This window comes from Parasteatoda tepidariorum, chromosome 3 (assembly GCF_982258835.1).
Source record: "Parasteatoda tepidariorum strain Cologne lab strain chromosome 3, Ptep-v5.0, whole genome shotgun sequence".
Lineage (NCBI taxonomy): Eukaryota > Metazoa > Arthropoda > Arachnida > Araneae > Theridiidae > Parasteatoda > Parasteatoda tepidariorum.
Genome location: NC_141757.1, coordinates 84005995 through 84025693, shown reverse-complemented (window position 1 = coordinate 84025693; position 19699 = coordinate 84005995). Strand labels below are relative to the sequence as shown.

Here is a 19699-nt window from a genome sequence, read left to right as displayed (position 1 = left end):
ACAACCCATAGATTAGCGATATTTCGAGGTTATTAAAATGTCCTTATCCTAAATACGAGACTCCAAAGATGTGAAATATTTAATTTACATTTCCTTATAATAAAATATCCAGATTCGAGTCCGAAAAGTATTAAAATAATTAGTTTACTTTTCCTGAATAGATTAATAGATTCCTTGAATGATACTAACTAGACAATTTTATCCGAATACGAGACTCCAAAGTGGTACGACTTTATAAGTGTAAGTAGTCGTGTACCCAACTCTTCTAGTGCATAATGGCGCATATCCAGACCAAATTCCTTGAGACAGACATGTTCGAACTCGGGAGCCAGTTCTTAGGTATCCTGGATTGCAAACTAGGACGCAACGACCTCCAGGACGATTATCACATTCTGTGAAATCTCCATTGGGAGGAGGGTTCAGAATTGGACATGTGCCTGTCAACTCTCCGGTGCCTATTCCTAGAAAAATGTATGAAAATTAATACTTGAAAAGATGGTTCTGCTTTTTTTATTTGCATTTTAAAGAATTAAAAAAAATTGGACTAGATACGCAACAAAAAAAAATATCGGTTGACACAAAAGATACTGACATGATTAGAAAATGAATTTGAGGAAAAGCGGATGTAGTTGGAAGTGTATGGTTTGCTGTTCCGATTAGGAAACTAAAGAATTTATTTTCAGCAAATTTCAAAATTAGTTAAAAAAAATTCAACTACAGAAGGCATCAATTGACCAGAGAAACTTTAATACAATATTTTCTTCTAGTTTTTCTTTTTTTTTTTTTCACTATAAAAACTACAAAATAATATTTTCTGCTGCATGCCTGAGCATTCCAACCTAACTAACGTCTGCTTATTCTGTTCTAAGACTTCAGAAACATTGTTCTATATTTTTCAATTATCTGTGCCATCTGTTGACGAACTTTGTAATTTATTTTAAAGCTTAGGTGCATTCCTGTGTAGAATGAAGCAACGAATACTTTTCCCAACTTCTTTCATTTCTTTTATTACCCCTTTAATATTTTCAAATCGTCGATCATTTTTGAAATATCCAGTAAAATATTATGAGGATACACTAAACTAACTTTTTTGAGATGCTACGGATCTTTTTAATTTTTTGGTCCTATTAGTTGTCTATCATGAAGACAGTAAAAGTGAGAATATTATAAAAATTGTCAATAGATTGACGTTTGTAACAGTAAAGTTCTTTAATCAAATATTCAGTGACTTTAGTTGAGTGACTTTTTTACCAATGACTAGTGTATAGGTGACTTTTTCGTCAGTGACAAGTGGTCGTAATATTTACGTAATCAAAATATTACAGCCATAATAATCACAGAAATCATAATATTTACATAATATTTACTTTCTCTAAGTCATAAAAGAAATTGGCAAAGGAAATACTTTTAACAGTTTCAGGATTTTCTGAATTATTTACCAAAAGTAAAAAGTTAAGCTAAATATTATAAGGCTTATTACAGCATAATAGCTAAAAGCGGTACAATTTGTTAGTTGTGTTGCAAAACAATTCTAAAATTTGATCTTTTAGTTTAAATCTAAATGTTCAATGCATGTTCTCAAATCAGAAATCAATAGCAATCATTTTAGCTAATATTAGTGATAAGAATTCCTTTACACACAAAGTTTATTTAATTTATAAAATAAATTATCCAATAAATATAAAAAGCCTTAAAATATTAATATATGTGTTTATATGCATGAGAATCTGAATTTTCATTGATAAAAAAAAAAACAAAAAGAGGAGAACAAGGATTGAAATTTATGCTCTGAATTTTTTAAACTATAATGAAAAATATTAAATAAAAACAGAATTTTGAAGCAATAGAAATTAAAATTAAGGATGGAATGATGAAGAACTTAATATTCTGGGAAATATTTGTGGGTTAAAGTATTAATGTTTATCCCAATGATGCTTAGCCTATGAAAAAAAAATTAAATAAAAACATCAAATCAAATTAAACCTTTTATGAAACATTATATTTAAGTATTATTATTAAAAAAATATTGTTATTAAAAACATATTGTTATTAAACATCATATCTTAATACAATGAGTTTACAAATTCTTTGTAAAACATATAGATTGTTTTATTTTATTACTGCAGAACAAAAAAATCTGGTTCAAATTTCGGGATCATTACTATAAGGATTATGTGAAGTAAGTGGAAACTTGTCCTACAGATGTCGCCACCAAGGGCAAGCTAACATATTGTAGGTAAGTGAGGTTTTATTAGTTTAGAAATGAAACTGTGGAATAATAATTTCAAAAATCACAATAACAGGTTAAGAAAATAAAATATCTCCTATTTTATTAAACTTAAGAAAAGATCTGCAAAATAAACTGCCTAATTATTATTAAACAAAGCAAGTATGAAGTATGTAAATTTGATTTTAGTTTAAACAGTTTTGATAGCAAAAGTTTTAAGTAAATAAACTCGTAAAGAAACCGCTGTAAGCTAACCAAAAAGGAAATAATAAAAATTTAAGAATTTTTTTGAAAAAAAAGGTAATATTAGGAACAGGAAACATTCTTTGCAAAAACTTAAACATTTATCATACATAGTGCTGCCATCTATGAATTTCGAATTATACTATATCTGTAATAGATTATTTTTGTTATATAGATCTCATTAAAATGCAACATTATTCTTACTATCACAACGAGGTAAAGCTGAAGACCAACGACCTCCTGCTTCACATGTCAAAGTTCTTTGTCCTCTTAGTACGTAGTTTTCATCACAGCCAAATACGCAGGTTTCTCCTACTCTGCCAGGTGCACAAGTTCCAAGCATATATCCATTAGAGGGGGTGTACAAACTAGGACAGCTAGCTGGAGTCTCTCCTATTTTTTTTTTTTTTTTAAATGGAAAATATTAAAAGGTGAGAATTAAAAATGAGGATTACTGAACGATTACCTTATCCCCAAACTTTAAAAATTCTACGACATAGGCAAGTTTTCAGTTGATTAGTTTAAAGTAATTTTAAGTAGTTCAAAATAGTATGAAGTACCGATTGTCAGTACTCAAAATACAGAACAAATCTTCTTAAGCTTAAGCAAGCAATTGTTATTTTATCAGAAATAATCTAGCAATTATTAGTAATTGATTTACTATGTTTGATTTATTAGTAATTGATTTATTAGCAATTGATTCTAAGTAATTGATTTATTATAAAGCAAATGGAAAAAAAAATTTTAATTGTAAAAACATTAAAAAAATGAAAATAATTAAGCCACAGAATTTTTTTTATCACATTACTAGGCTGGTAAAACGTCATGTGTACGAAATAACGACAGCGATATTGTGGTATTTGCAGTCAATTATTTTTTGTACTAACTAACGTAACTTCAAAATCTGTCGTCAACAAATGATTAACTTTTTTGTATCTGCTGATATAAATAATTCTAAGTCCACCAGCCTTGAGAGTTAATTTCGGTCATTAATCAACGACACATCTAACATTGATTGTCTTTACACTTCTAACATGGCTGTTGTTTATGTACACGTAAATAAAAAAAGAACAAACTGTTTTCACGAGCTCATAACTTAACTATTTTTCTAATGAGTAGTCGTCGATGAATAGTTTATTTGTCAAGTACTTAAGCATTAATACCAATCAAAAATCCTTGCAAGAAACGATGGTTACACCTAAAATTATTTAATGAATTTGTGAGTGGGAAAGTGGTAGGGAATTCTGAAAGTGGTAGGGAATTTGGAAAGTGGTAGGGAATTCGGAAAGTGGAAGGGAATTTGGAAAGTGGTTGGAAATTCAAAAAGATAAAAAATCAAAATTATCTATCTGCACCTTTTATAACAAAAAAAAAGCATACTCTTATGTATGTTTAGCTTACTGAGTTTGTTTCAGAAAAACAAATTTTCAGAAATACCTTAGTGCAAGAGGAAGGACGTTGGAAAACAAGATACAACTTTGAGCTGTACATGGCTACCACAAATAACATAAGTCCTCCGTAGCAATAGATTAAGTTGGCTGTGTTTGACGGAGCTGAGAGGATAATCCCACTAAGATTTTGACATTCAGAAAACCTTAGGGATCTAAAGCTAGTGGAAGACACCCACAACTTGCTTGAATAACACCAAAAAAGACATTAAAAAAACTTTAAGAACTAAAAATTGGAGTGTAGTCATGACGGATGAAAGACATTGGAAAGAGCTCGGGGTTGAAACAACTATGGCTTGTACGAAGTGCTATATGCTTGCAATTTGTCAATTATTTGAGACGAAGAAGCAAGCTCTCAGTTTTTCCAAATGAATGGGACTCAAAGATTTATTTCTCTTTATTATGCTCTTGCATACGTTTTATTTTATTTTTATAGAGAGCCAAATAACCAGGCTCAAATAAATAGCCAGCTGGTGTATTACGAATGCATTAACATATTGTTAATGCATTTATGACGAAAATTGGTGGATTTTCTCAAGCTTCGTCTGCTACCCAGCTAACGGATAAGTACAGACTTTACAATGAACTTGAGTGAATATATTAGTTTTACTTAGTATGAGGTGATATTTAGTATGATGCTTTAAAAGCAAAAACGTCTGCAAGTGAATATAAGTATAATGCCAAGGTGATAAACACCACAAATGGTAGAATGGCTTAACCCTTTCCTTCCGCTGTACAGAGATGAATCTTAATTGCAAACTTCTTTTAATTGACTTGCAATATGGCTTCCGCACTATTGCATAAAAATGCCCGTTTACTTTCAAATATTTGTCGCATTTTAAACAATATTCACGAATTGAACACAAATGAATTATCGAACAAAATGTTTTGTTCAAAATCGAGAAGGAAAAGGTTAGAAGCACATCATCGTTTCAGCAAAAATGACAAACATACTTGAGCAAATGGGTGGCACCGCCGACCATCTCCCGTCAGCTTCGCAATAGATAATAGACTGACCAGTCAAGATATATCCAGCTTGACATGAGAAAGAGCAACTTTGTCCTGCCGTTGCTCCCCTGCAATTACCGGATTGACCTCCATTTGTTGGTGGATTCAGCGAAGGGCAACTTGGATTCGCTGAAAACCAATTACTCACAGTGTTAGAAAAATTGTTTTATTTTATTGTTTTCTGTCTCTGCACTTAAAACTATATAGAACATTCTCAAATAATGTCAAAAATAAGGTAGTTTTATTCTAAAAAATTATATGCATTTTTTAGTTGATACATATAAATCAATCTATTAGTTGAACTATTATTCAAAGTAATAATTGAATAATGTGGAGAAGAGAATTTGAAGTGCACTGTGGCTAAAGCACTCAGCTATCGTTGGAGAGAACCGGGTTTCAACCCCGATGATGTCCCGATGGTACCAGCCCATGTAGGAAGTAGAATATAGCTTGTTTGGAACGCTGACCTCAATGCCGTTGGTCTTGAAATTGTATTGTGAAGTATTAACATCCCTAACATTCTAATGCCACAGATTGTGAATTTATGGTACGTGTACCCCAAGGTATTTCAGTGGCACGCAAAGTACAAATTAAATTACATTTATTTACTCACATATACTTAAACGTCAAAGGAGACACAGAAACGAGTGCATGGGTATCATTATGTGCAAAAGCTAGTATGAAGTCATTTTAATATATTACTTCGATATTTTAGTTGTTATAGGCAATAGATTCTCAATGGGGTGAACGTCTTGCTGTTCTTCAGTTTTCCCAAAATAAATCATTATGCTGTTTAATTGCAGAAATAGCTATTATCAGATTTTTTTTTTTTTTTTTAAATATTAATGTTTCTACAAACAATGTACGATACTTGAGGAAGACATAGTAATTTGTTTTTAACTTTAAATTAATACTAAAATTTAGTGTATTTTTTTTTCTTCAAGTTGAGGGTATTTCTAACAGGGGTCATTCATCGATTTCGGGATTAATTTTAGATTTAATAGGTAGACGGGGGTATTAAATTTTTATGATGTTCACAGCATTCTGGTTTTTTATTTTGCACTTCTCTAGTTTTTTGAAAGTAATTGAACTTTTAAGCTACCATTTTACTATAAATCACAAATTATTATTATCTACATAATTTCAAAGTCAATATTGTGACATTGTATGAGAATGGTCTATAGTTTTAGAAATAGTGTTAAATTAGTATTAAAATATAATTTGTTAAATGCATCTCAATGTTAAGTGTGTTATTTTTTCGAATTTTTAGACTGACGTTTTTATTAGCATTGGAAAAAAAAATTTAATACCATGTTAAATTTTTAATACCATGTTTAATACCATTTTTTAATACCATGTTAAACACAACAAATACATGAAGTTTGTTAAGCCATATTACGTTTTTAGAGAAAAAAATCTTATTTATTGCACCATTTAAAAATTTTTTTTAAACTGTAACAAATGTCAAAAGAAGTAAAATAGAAAAAATAAATGAATAGTAATAATGTACTTCTCTAATAAATCCAGTTTCTAAATGAATTAAATATTCATACAGTATGATTTATAACGCGAAAATCCATCAGATTCTTCTCTAGGCGCATGGTTAATAATTAAAAATCATGTCTCAATGAAAAATAATAAAAAATCATGCAATAAAAATTTTTTTAAAATCATATCTCAACATGTAACAATACAAGATGTTATTGAAACTGATGGAGGATATTTAGGAAGTATTGAAATGTGATGCTCAAATTAAATTTAAAAAAAAGTGAGCTGTGATTTTATTAATATTATTATTTCTGTTACCCTCATTTCGGTTGCGACATCCGTTGTAATATTTTTGAACTAAAACCAGGAACTCGTGGAGAAAATAGATATACAGTGTCACATAATTTTGTTGCAAGATTTTTTTGTTTTTTTGTCTTATTATAAATTTTTGAAAATCGAGCACTCTCTATATATTTTTAAAAAAAGCGTTAAATAATTTTTAAAAAAAATAAATAATCATCATAAAAATTTTGTTAAGACTTGTGATACTTAACTTATGTTTCATAGAAGTTATTTGTTAGCATTAGCACAAACCACCTTTTCATTCACCATTCCAGAGGATTTTAACAGCATGCTACCTTAAAAATCTTACCAATGCACGCTGGTGGTGTAGTTGACCACTTGCCATCTTTTTGGCAGTGTATAGTGGCGGAGCCTCTAAGAACATAACCATTCTTACAAGAAAAAGAGCAACTATCGCCATTGACAGCCTTTGTATATGATCCCGAAACAGCCCCATTTAATGGTGGATTTAAGGGGGAGCAATGTCCTCCTAAAATCATGTCACTTGGCATAAATAGCTTATAAATTAAAGCTAATAATACCCGTACATTTTAATTCTAAATTAAGTTAGATTTCTAGTATTACATATACAAAACTGTGTAGTGCCAGTCATTACAATAATAATTTTAAAAATACTTTTTTTTTGCATTTTTATGAGGCTAAATAACTTAATTGATAAAACTTTTAACGTCTTTTAAGGTCTTTCAGCTAAAGAAAAGAAAGAAATTTTTAGAATACAATAATTTTAGCTAATCTGCAAAATTAAAAGACACTTTCAATGTAAATAAGAACTGCCAAGATGTAGTTAGTTTAGTTTTACGGTAAATACGCCTTGAAATTGTAAAACTTATGGCAATTTAACAAGAAAGCAATGAAAATAGAATACATTTAAAAAAAGTGTGTCATACATGTAGAGTTTATTGATAAGGCGTTCAATCATAACTGAATTATGTCTTCTGAAATCGTAAAAATTAATCTTTTCACGATGATATTAAAAAAAGCAAACAAATATTGAAAAAGTATATTTAAAAATGAAATTACTATTACTATCTTTCTTTTAAGAGTTAATAATAAAATTTGATTTTTTTTTATGTTCAAATTTTTTATCCTACATTTTTTATGCCCAATAAACGAAATTTAATCAGCCATATTAAAGTGAACGTGCAAGTATTGCTAAAATAGAAAAAGTAAGTTACACAAAAAAGGTCTTCTGTCTGCTTCTTTAAAATTTGATTTTGGTTAATTAGCTTGTTATGCTAACTTTAGTCGAATATATTCATGGATTATTTCTGAATGGATGAAACACAGTCATTACTATAGAATTTATCATTCGAAGAAACTATTATTAATAATTATTTAAAGACACAAGTTATGTTTTAATACAATTTCAAAACTTTAGACTAAGAAATAATGTGTACCACTAAGCTAAACTAGATCATAAAATCATATAGTAAGTATATTTAATAAACATATCAATTAATAAATTAAATTGTGTTATAGTGTTATTAAAAGTAGTAAATGTTACAGATCTCGTTATCCCCAGCTCCAATTTCTTTATAAATTTTAGCACTATAATTAGTCATTTTACCTTTGTAGTTATTTGAACCCAACTACAACTAAAAATAGTTATTAAAAATATAAATAGTTTTTCTTTAAAAGCTTTCTTTAACCTATTAGTATGATTAATGCGTTTAGTAATATTATTCAGAATTTCAGAATTCTGAACTTTTAGAATTAATCATTTGCACTGGAAGAAGATGCCACACACGTCAATAAATTTTGTTCGAAAAATTGCAAATGTCACGCTGTACTCGTCGGCGTACAAATAGAAGTAAAAAAATAAGGACAATTCAACAAAATGTAGGATGACATAAAGTAAAAATACAGAAGTACAAAGTAGAGTACAGAAGTACAAAGTAAAGTACAGAAGTACAAAGTAAAGTACAGAAGTACAAAGTTAAGTACAGAAGTACAAAGTAAAAAAAAAAGTACTGAAGTAAGCAAAAAGCAGGGTTTGTTGATTGTTGAAGTAAGCAGGGTTTGTTGATTTAAATCAGCTTGATTTAAATCACAATTTAAATCCTGATTTAAATCAAATGATTTTTTTAAAAAAATCATTGATTTAAATCAATACTAAAAGAAAGCAAAATAGAATTTTAAATTCAAAAATTCTAAATCGATAAAACTTCTTTGAAAAAAAAAAAAACGCTTAAAGGAGCAGACATTTCAAAAAAAGAATAAAAGTAGCAATAAAGGAAACGAAGGAAATAAAAATAAAAATATGACCACCGAAGCCGACGCCTTCAAGGGGTATTCTTTAGGGAGAACGTCGGCTGAAGACGTTGGCTTCGGTGGTCATATGCTGATTTAAATCAACTAATTTTTTTAAATGTATATATTGATTTTGAATGTTAAAAAACAGTGTTTTAAATTATTGATGCTCTTATTGTTTTTTTTTCTTAGTTTCAAAATTTATTTTAAATAAATTGCAGCACTAATTAATTTTAGTTAACGAAATTACTTTCTTTCTTGGTGTGTGTTAAATTCCAGCAAATTTGAAGTTACATTTTTAAAAATCTTTTGATTCTTGAGATTGAAAATACAGATTAAAGTAAACATTTAATACTGTCTTAATATAGACTTGCATAACTATAGAAAGTAATTAATAAACATGAATTTTTTCAAAAAATTATGCAAATAATGTTAATTAAAATTCCACCTTTTGAATGAAGCGTGGAATTAAAATTTACATTATATTTCGTTGGTGGAAAATGCATATTTCTGAAGCTTGAGGTTATATTAAAAAGAAATTACCCTAATATGCCAAAAAAAGAAAAAGGCTGATGAATTCAGATATTTTTTTCCTGATATAGTGTCATTCTTCCCTTTCAAACTCAATTTGAAGCAATGGGGTTATTAACTGGTATTTTTTTTCTCTTAATATGTTTACAGTATCTTTGACATTATGTGATTTTCTATAAAGAAATTTTGCGAAAAAAAATTCCAAAGAGTACATAGATTTTTTAAAACATTTTTTTTAGCTTAACTTATCTATTTTGATATAGAATTAAAAATGAATATTTTAATATAAAAATATATAGATTAAATATTTATTTATTTTCATCTAGTCCTTAAATTTCAATCATGCATTTGTTTCCAAATGGTTGCTATGCATTCAAAGCTACGCATTATAATGAAAAATTATTTTAGTAAGTTAGAGCTTCTAAAATATTGTTATGATATAGTTTTAATATTAATTTAATTTTGATTTTGACATTTATAAAAATTTTTTAATCATAAATTAAAGTTCTTACAGTGCATTTGAATACAAATAAAAAAAATCTGATTTAAATAAAAAAAAATCTGTATTAAATCAAAAAAATCTGACTTTTTTGAATTTTTTTTAAAAAATCAAAAAAATCACGAACCCTGGTTTGTATCACAGAAGCAAAAAAGATTGGTCTGATTTTTACAAGGGCATCGAATTCTTAGTACGTAGTAACGAGCTGAAGCAGACTAATATGGTCAGCGCGTTTGTGAACTTCTTGACAGTGCAGGGTGTTAATTAAATTTAGTTAGATTATTAATCGATTAATATACAGTCCTATTAAACCTTTGAGAGTTGAATTGTTAATTTTCTAAACATGCGTTATCGTGCAACAGCTTACCAGTACAAATAGGTGGAGGTGAGGACCATGTACCGTCCTTTTGACAATATAGTACAGGCGGACCATTAAGAGTGTATCCCTTTTGGCAAGAAAATGAACAAGTATGGCCAACAGAGGCCTTTGTGCATGATCCAGAATTCGCCCCGTTAAGGGGAGGATTTAGTGCAAAACAACCTCTTCCTAGAAACGGCACACGAATAGAATGTAAATTAAATGTATTGATATAAGTATTAAAATTTATCGGAAAAACGCTTAAAAATATAATTCATGGATATGGAAATTGGCTCCTATTGAATTTTCCAAACTTGCAATAAAGGAATTAACCATTTGCTTAAACAAAGCCAATTAATATCTTCTAGTAAGTGTAATAAATAAAATTGATATGACATCGTAATCAAATGCAAATATTGACTGTTGAAATGTATTTATAAGATATTTTATGATTAATTTTTATTTTTTAGGCATATTTTACCTTTATTTTTAAATGTTCTGTTTCTGAGCTAATAGAACTTTCTTCTAATTGACTGAATGATGAAATATAATCTTAAGTAACTCACGTTGATAACTTTTCGTTAAAAAGACTACGCTGTTTATGTTGACTTTTATATAACGGATTAATATAAATGTTACAAAATATAACTGGTTTAATATAAATCGTATTTATTTTATATGAACTAATTCTTAATGGAAATAACTATACTAATTTGCATTAAAATTTAAATCTAAGTAATATAGGAAAGAGATTATTACAAAATAATGTTCTAATTAATAACTTCATATTAAAAGAAGAGTAATGCGCAGGAGAAATGGGGAAAACATTTGAAATATATCGGTTTACTTAAATTTTCTTATTAAACTGCTTAAAAACAATATTTGATCGCTGTTATTTAGTTTTAATAAGTCTTTCCCTTTTAAGTAAAGACTTATATTTGACATTTTATAATAATGAACAAAGTTTGGACCATCCTTAAACGATTAATAATCAACTCTACCTATGCATTGCGGAGGTCCATCTGACCATCTTCCATCACTACCGCATACGAGAGTGGGTTGTCCAATAAGTCTAAATCCAGGAAAACAATAAAAATTGCAACTTTGTCCAACTGCTCCTGTATTACATGATCCAGAATTTCCTCCGTTGGCTGGAGATGGTAGTGCAGGACAAGAACGAGACTGTACCGCTGCAAGAATATTTTGAAATAATATATTATAAATGATGTTTCTAACGAAATTATGCTACAAATTGCTGCGATCGGTTTATTTTTATAAAAATACAGCATTTAGTGTTAAGTGAGGGATTTCATAATTTAAAATTATTTATAATTAAAACTATGCAAGCTTATTTGAGATGGCAGATTATTGTATATTTTAAGAAACCTTATGGAGGGCTCCTACAAGAAAGATTAAGGTCAACTGCTCGTTCAAACTGATTTTTATGATTAAGCTATTTGCGACCTGACGCAGAGATAGACTTTGACTTCTACACTGTAATAATTATGAATCAAATTATGGAATAAAGCACCGGCACTTTGAGTGCTTCTTCCGTAAAATCCAATTTAACCGCAAAGTATTACAGTAATATTTATTTAATTAGAGTGATTTCACAATAATTATTGCTGTAAATCAGATTTATTGTTTCCGTATCATGTTCCGGGAAAAATGAATTTTGCGATAAAAGTACCGATAAAAGTAAAAGTATCGAAAAGTACTGACACCCTCATCGCCGTTATTTGATTTAAAGACGTTTAAAATGACTTCCTCTAATTGTTCAAAAATGAAGAGTCATTGCATCATCAAGAAGAGATCTCTGGAGAGCCCAAACTAGAATGATGGACCAGAGGTGATGATGTCCTAAAAAATTAATTAAATCATTATTCTTTCTCAATTTAGCTTTTAAGAGAGGGGAAAAAAATTTAGACTCTTAAAATAATTATTAAGGTCATGAAGAGGGATTAACTGCTATCGATGGAAAGACGGCCCAAGCACGTCTAGCTGATTTTGACATAAAATAACCAACAACGTGCTGTAGACGTCAAAAGGCAGCTATCACAGAAATAAAAATGACGTTCATGGTTCATATCACCGCAAAATTACAAATGAAAGAAAAGATTTCTCCAATTTCTATAAAGCAGCAAACGCCTCGCAGCAGTGAGTCGCCTTCGACTGTTGAAGAGAATCTGAAAATTCTAGCCATCAGTGCAAGTGATTAAGAATAAGAAGTCTTTTAAACATCAAAAAACAATTTAATTGTTAAATTTGTAATAGCTATCCTTAAGAACAATCTTTAAGCTCAGCTTCATCCTCAAATAAACTGGTTTTGTATTATTTTTATCTTCATTTTACTGCTATTAATTCTAATAACAGTAAATGGTTAATGGGAGAGAAGTTCCTAGAACTTTTTCAGCAATATGCAATTTTGTGACAACAAAAGTGCATAATTACTTTACTTCATTTTCAAGTATTTAAATATGAACTAGGGAACATCATATAGTCACTAGGGAACATCTTGTGGTCACTAGGAAACATTATATGGTCACTAGGGAGCATCTTGTAAATTCGAATTCTATGAAAATAATCTTTCTGATATGTCACAATCTCATGTTCAGAAATCTTCAAAAATTATTTAAAGTCGATCAACAAACAATTAATCCAGGTTACAAACAATTAATCTAAGAGAAAACTGTACTAAAAATAAAGATTAAAAACTAATTTAAAAATAAGCATGTCTGTGTTCTATAATACAATTACTCTGCAGAACTGATTTTGCTTTGAAACATTCCTAGTAATCTTTGGACATACCATTGCAATTAGGGTAGACAGAAGACCATTCTCCATTAGACTGACATACCAGTGTGGATGTTCCGCTCAACGAATATCCAGACTCACATGTTACAGAACAAGTTTGACCAGTAGTAGCAGCGTTACAGGATCCAGATAGTATACCACGTATCACTTGAACTGGTGGACATCCACTTGCTATGAAATAATGAAGCAAATGGATTATTATAATTCACACCATGTTTAAATTTATTAAATTGAAATATTTTGATTAAAACTCATCAATTTAAGCAAAATAAATTAGTAAAATAACTATACTATTAGCTCGTGAAGACATTATATCATTCAAATTCGTTGCAACATCGATTAATTAACACGATGTTTAAACATGATTTACACATTATCAAGGTTGCAACTAATTAACACCATATTATCGTTCAAGGTTTCGATAATATGATTCAACGTCGAATTGTTTTCGTCGTCGAAAACCAAAGTAATCGATACAAGCTGCAAACTTATAGCTTGTTTTACTGGCTTAGGGTGTTCAAAAAACTTGATTTCTTTCATTATTTATTATCGGTCCCTTAAATATCTAAAAGCTTTAAATCTTTTTGCAAAGTTTGAATAATCTCATGAACTAAACAACTTTGAAGTTATAAAATAATCCTCTGAGTATTTCTAGAGAAATTTTTAAGAAAATGCAAAAAAACAGATCTTCCATTATTGCGAAGCAGTGTAATTTTTGGACATATTATCAGCAAAAATTGTTGATTAATACAAATTATTATATTAAATTAAAAATAATGACTTCGAAATTCCTGCTCACATTATCAATTTTTTTCCTGCCTCAAGAATAAATGATTACTTGCTAAAAATTTCTGATTCCTTTGTTTTGTTATTGGAAGAAAGTTTACGTAACTATAATAAAAAAAAATCTTACAAATGCATCGTGGCAGATTGTTTGACCATCTTCCATCTGTTTGGCATATTAAAATTCTTGTGTCTGATGGCCTATATCCACTAATACACACCAGCTGACAAGTATCTCCTGCATTAGCGGATACACAACTGCCCACTAATCGTCCACCATCTGGAGCATTCAGTGTGGGGCAGATATTCGTCACTTCTGTTGTCCCTCCTACATTTAGAATAAACGTAATTTAAAAAATAATGTTTGAAATTTACTAATACTAACACTCGATTTCAAAATTTAGAACAAAACAGGATAAACATATAGATTTATTATTTAAATTTGTTTCCTGAATGTTATATTTATTATATGAACTTTGCTCGGAATAAAACTCCATTATTTTGCTTCCTATATTATTCGTAATACTTTATGTTATTCATAAAAGTTTAGTACTAAGAAATAAATATAATCATAAGAGTTATGGATTATATGAATTATATTAAGCGTTTTTCTTATAAATAGGCTAATTATTTACAATTTTCAATGTTAACAATGCATTTCCAATTGCGGTGACAATCTATGATACACATTTTACATTTAGAAATTATTTACTTAATTAATGCACATTAATGATACATACTTTTCATTTATTCTCCATAAGGTGTTTTGAGTATTATTTAAACAACAGAAAATTCTTATATCAATTATTTTAACACCTTATGTAAGTAAAAAGTTTTTCTTTTATTTCCTGATAGAATTAGTGTAGTGATTTTCTTATAGATGGCAGCAACATAAAATTATAATATTTTTGAAACTTGTTAAATTTTGCACTAATGTAGCATAATTGTTCTCTCCTTTACGTAATGTCTGAAGTTTGGTATACATAGATGGCAATAGATGTAGACCTACTTCAGAAGAGACAAGAGAGCAGTATTTATTTCATTTAAAATAAATATAAAGTTCTTTTCACCCTTTTTTTGTCTTGACAGAACTGGTTAAGTAATTTTCTCATAGATGGCAGCATCATACAATTATAATATTTTTGGAACTTGTTAATTTTTTAAGTAAAAAGGCATTATTGTTCTCTTCTTCACGTCATGTCAGAAAAGACAAAGAGAAGAGAGCAAAATTTGTCTAATTTTAAAAAGAAGATGAAAACTAACTGATCTATGATTCTTAATTAATCGAATGACATTATTAAATTAACTAAAAAATGCAGATTATATACAGGTTGATTTAGATGACACAGATCCAACGTTCAAACTTGATTTGTAAGATTGTTAACTTTAGTTAGTATAAATTAGAATTACAAGATAAAAATTCAAAATCACATTAAAAATTAAAAGTTAATTCGAATGCAGTTCAAAAATTAAATACAACAGTAATATGCAAGATTAATAAAATAAAAATTATATTTGTGTTAAGTTCCTTGAAAAAGAATAAATATAATTACAAGAGAAATAATAACATTAATAAAAAGAAAGCAGAGGTCAAAAATGATAAAAACATGAATTATATCACCCCAGACGTATTATTTATTAGCATAATTAGTGAGTTATGTCATCCACCATGTTGTTATTTTATTTTGCTTACCAATACAAGTAGGAGGTGCGGCGGACCATTTACCACTTTTTTGACAAAATAATGTGGATTGTCCTATAAGTGTATAACCTTCTTTACATGTAAATAAACAGTTTTGGCCACTGGTGGCCTTTGCGCATGATCCAGAATTCCCTCCGTTAAGGGGTGGACTTAATGAGGGACATGTTCCAATCTTCGATTCTGCAAAGTTTGGACCATTCTTTACAAGATTAGCATAAAATCAACAAGTAATAATGAAAAAAAATAATAGAAAAATAGGGGTTCACAAACTGTGATCAACTTGAGATGCATCCTTTTTTACAAGCAAAGCTATTGGCATATTGCTTAATAAATTAAAAATATTGAAAAATTAGGGTGAACTAAGTGTGATTAGCTTACGTTGCACTCCATAGTATTTTAATCTGGCAATTATCCAGTGCATGAAAGATAATTTTAGTTTTCGTGCTGCCGATGCGAATTAAGAAAGTTGTTTAAAGTTCATTAAAATTTATTTATTATTTTGTTTATTTATTATTTAATTTATTTATTATTTAATTTATTTATTATTTACTTTATTTATTATTTAATTTATTTATTATTTAAGTTATTTATTATTTAATTTATTTATCTATTATTTAACTTATTTATGATTTTATTTACTTATTATTTTATTTATTTACTCATTTATTTTGATAAACAGTATTTCGAATATGCCACCAGTGTTGAAATAATTGAAGAATTTTAACTTGAGTAAAATATAATGATTAAAGCAAAAAAGATTAATTTAAATTTTACTAATTTAATTGAAAATCTATTACGCTTGAAAAATAATTTTCAACGTTTAAAAATTTTAAATTATAATAATGAAAAGGTATTACAACAAAATAAACAAAAATGCATTTTTTTCTATAAAAATTTAAATTTTTATCTAAATGATATGATCTTATCTGCAATGAATAATGATCAATTCTCCCCTATAATAACCAACACTCTTAGTGACTAGTATTAGATCATTACATTTGAAATGTAATATTAGTTAACTAAAGATATTATTAATAAACCTACATAGGTTATGAACCTGCAAACCCTTACTTTGCTGACACATTCATGTTTTTTGGTATTTCGAGCATTGCTAATTTTCGAACAACGCGTAGAAAAAATTGCAATCACCATGAAAAATTTTACATGACCTGTACTGTAAACAAGATGGAGCAGCTCCACTTTTAGTAAGATACAAATTTATGAAAAAAAGGAGACAATATCAAAATTTCCTAAGAAGATAACACAATGTTCTGCTTACTCCGGCAAGTAGGCAACTGGTCACTCCATTCTCCAGATGAAGAACACGTAATGACAGAAGAACCTACAAGCATGTAACCATATGCACAAGAGGCTCTGCAAACAGTCAGACCTCCTTCATTGTCGCAGTCAACATTTCCATTAGGCAGAAGAAAGGGATCACACAAAGCACCTAATTTTGATTGAAAGAAGCAAGAATATGGAGGAAAAAAAATTATCATTTGCTTTTTAAAATGTTATTTATAACCAGGAGTCTGCAAATATGAGAAATTTCTAGTGACTTGGACAGAAAAAACGCTTATAAAGCGCAAATAAAGGCACAGAAAGGAACATTAATATTTATGTCCATTTTTGTTTCTTTATTTGTGCCTTTCTAGTTGTTTTACCTTATTCAGAAATATTTATAGCCATAAAATATAGATTTTTCACAGCTTTTTTACAGTAAAAAAAATGTATAAAAACGAATAATACAATTGTGACCATTTAGAGTTTTCACAAAAGTAAGTAAATTCTCTAATCTGTTATACAATTTTTAAATATTATGATAAATTTAAAAAGTTATGCAAATGAATTCTCATTTTCAAGCATAGCTATTTGATTGTAATAAAAATAAAATAAAAGGTATTCTAACACTCCACTACTTTTTTTATGGTTCAAAGAATGATAAAAAAAAGTATTTCAAAAATTAATCCAAGCCTAAATGTAATGAAGTTTAAGAAAAATGAATAAATTCGTAAATAATTTTCTTTAACATTTGAGATTATAATAAAAATTTTATATGAATATATGTAATAAAGTATATGAAAGAAAAGTGAAAATTCTTTTGTTGATATCCTAATAATATGACATAGTTGAATATTGAGAGAAAACAATATAAGACCAATAAAATACCTAAGATAATTTCCTTTTTTTGGGCAGCCATTATTTTTATTAATGTGATGATAAACAACTCCTATAGAGTTTAAAGTTTTGGAGGGTTTTAAACCATAATATTGTTAAAATTTACTATAATCCTTAACAGGGTGCGAATTTTAAACATATCGTACTTGATTATTCGATAGTAGGGTTCAACTTAAACGAAAAATGGTTCAATTTAAAATCCTAGAAAAGTTGCCAGAAATTTGTGCTGTAGTTGGAGGTACCAATATTATGGTTCTATGGTTCAAAATTGAACAAATTTTTCCGTGCCTGTTCTCTGTGTTTACCACTACTTTAGAATATTTTAAATTATCACGGGAGAATATAAATTAAATATCGAAAATTTTAGCCATTTTTAAATACCGAAATCTTACAAAAAAACTTCCAACGAGAGGATAATTTTAATTAATTGCATTTCCTCTTCAACCATGACACAAATGTTTTTGAATTTTCTACATTTTAATCCTAAATGCATCGCAGTTTGACATTAGACTGAAGATAACCGTTTAGATTTGCTAAGTAGGAAGACTGTTTAAAATGACAGTCATTATGTGTTAGTTCCTCTCAAATTATTATGATTCAAACTTAAAGCAATAAATACTTATGGGAAGAATACTTAGAAATACTTATACTAGTAACATGCGACATCCTAAAAAAGTAATTTGTGGATTATTGCATGTTATAAAGTTAAAATTAGAAATTATGGCAATTATTGCTATAAAAATTACGATATTTAATTTTTTGTACCGTAACATGTTCCGGTAAAAATGGACTACGATAAAAATTACCGGCATCCTGAGTGCCGCTACTTTTTACCGCAATATTTATAGTGCAGCAGGACTCCTTGCCTGTCACCCACGTGCACTAATCCTTGTGCCTTCCCATCTTCCAGCGCAAGCAGTCTAAGAAACAGATGGAATTTTTCAGAAGGCTATCAAAAATGTTCTGAGATGATACTCGAAAGAAGAAGTAGTTTCATCAAATATTTAAGATTTCTCGTATTGTCAGAAGTCGGGTGATACGATGCCGAAATGATTACCAAAAATAAAAAAAAATCACTGCTCAAGAATTTCTGTAACAGTCGAAAATGAGAGTTCTGATTCTGAATGTGTGATAAGTAATCTGACATCATTTTCGCAATATGGGTAAAATTTTTTAAATTGAAAAATGATAATTTGTTTTACCAATCCTTCTGGTGCAGTAAGGAATGCTTGAGCTCCACTCTCCATTTGGCAAACAAGTTATGCGTGTTTGCCCTTCTAGAACATAACCAGGATTGCAACGGAAGTAACAGCTCTGGCTGACAACCCCAGGGACACACTGACCCTCTGTATAACCATTGTCCATAGCATCGTAGATAGATGGGCATGTTGAATCTCCTAAATCGCAGCATGTTCTAGTGTTGCAATTTCTTGCACACGAATTGCTACCTCCACCATATTCTGTAAATAAATCGCAACTATGTTTATATATGTGCGTCATGTGTACAACTATGTGTCATTACAATTTTAACAGGAAGATTGAATAGTACACTGAGGGAAAAAGTATAGTCAGAACTACCAGAATATGGTAAAATATACCGCGTTTCTGACTTTATTTGAACAATAAAATTCTTGGTAGTTTTTACCGAAGAACTTTGGCAATTAGTTTGGTAAAATTAACTATAAAATATGGTTTTATAATATGCGATAAAATTTAGTAAATGTGATAAAATTTGGTAATTTTATCATGATACATTAAAACATGGCCTAAAAACTATTTATTCAGTTAACTTTAGCTTTCAGTTTTG

General features: G+C 28.9%; 1 protein-coding gene across 8 annotated transcripts in view; it reads right to left on the bottom strand.

The window, feature by feature from the left end:
* LOC107449157 (P-selectin) overlaps positions 1-19699 on the bottom strand; it is a 39714-nt gene that overhangs the window by 8506 nt on the left and 11509 nt on the right. For 4 of the 8 annotated variants that reach the window (XM_087159718.1, XM_087159719.1, XM_071182403.2 and 1 more), the window contains 8 exons: positions 19095-19352; positions 16994-17164; positions 14143-14340; positions 13224-13400; positions 11417-11605; positions 4873-5055; positions 2675-2863; positions 190-461 (listed from right to left, as the gene is read on the bottom strand). In XM_087159718.1, coding sequence (XP_087015844.1) covers positions 199-461; positions 2675-2863; positions 4873-5055; positions 11417-11605; positions 13224-13400; positions 14143-14340; positions 16994-17164; positions 19095-19352 — 1628 coding nt within the window. In that variant the 3' untranslated portion in view covers positions 190-198. The remainder of the gene's footprint in view (positions 1-189; positions 462-2674; positions 2864-4872; positions 5056-11416; positions 11606-13223; positions 13401-14142; positions 14341-16993; positions 17165-19094; positions 19353-19699) is intronic. The other 4 variants (XM_087159720.1, XM_087159721.1, XM_071182407.2 and 1 more) reach the window with 1 other exon arrangement.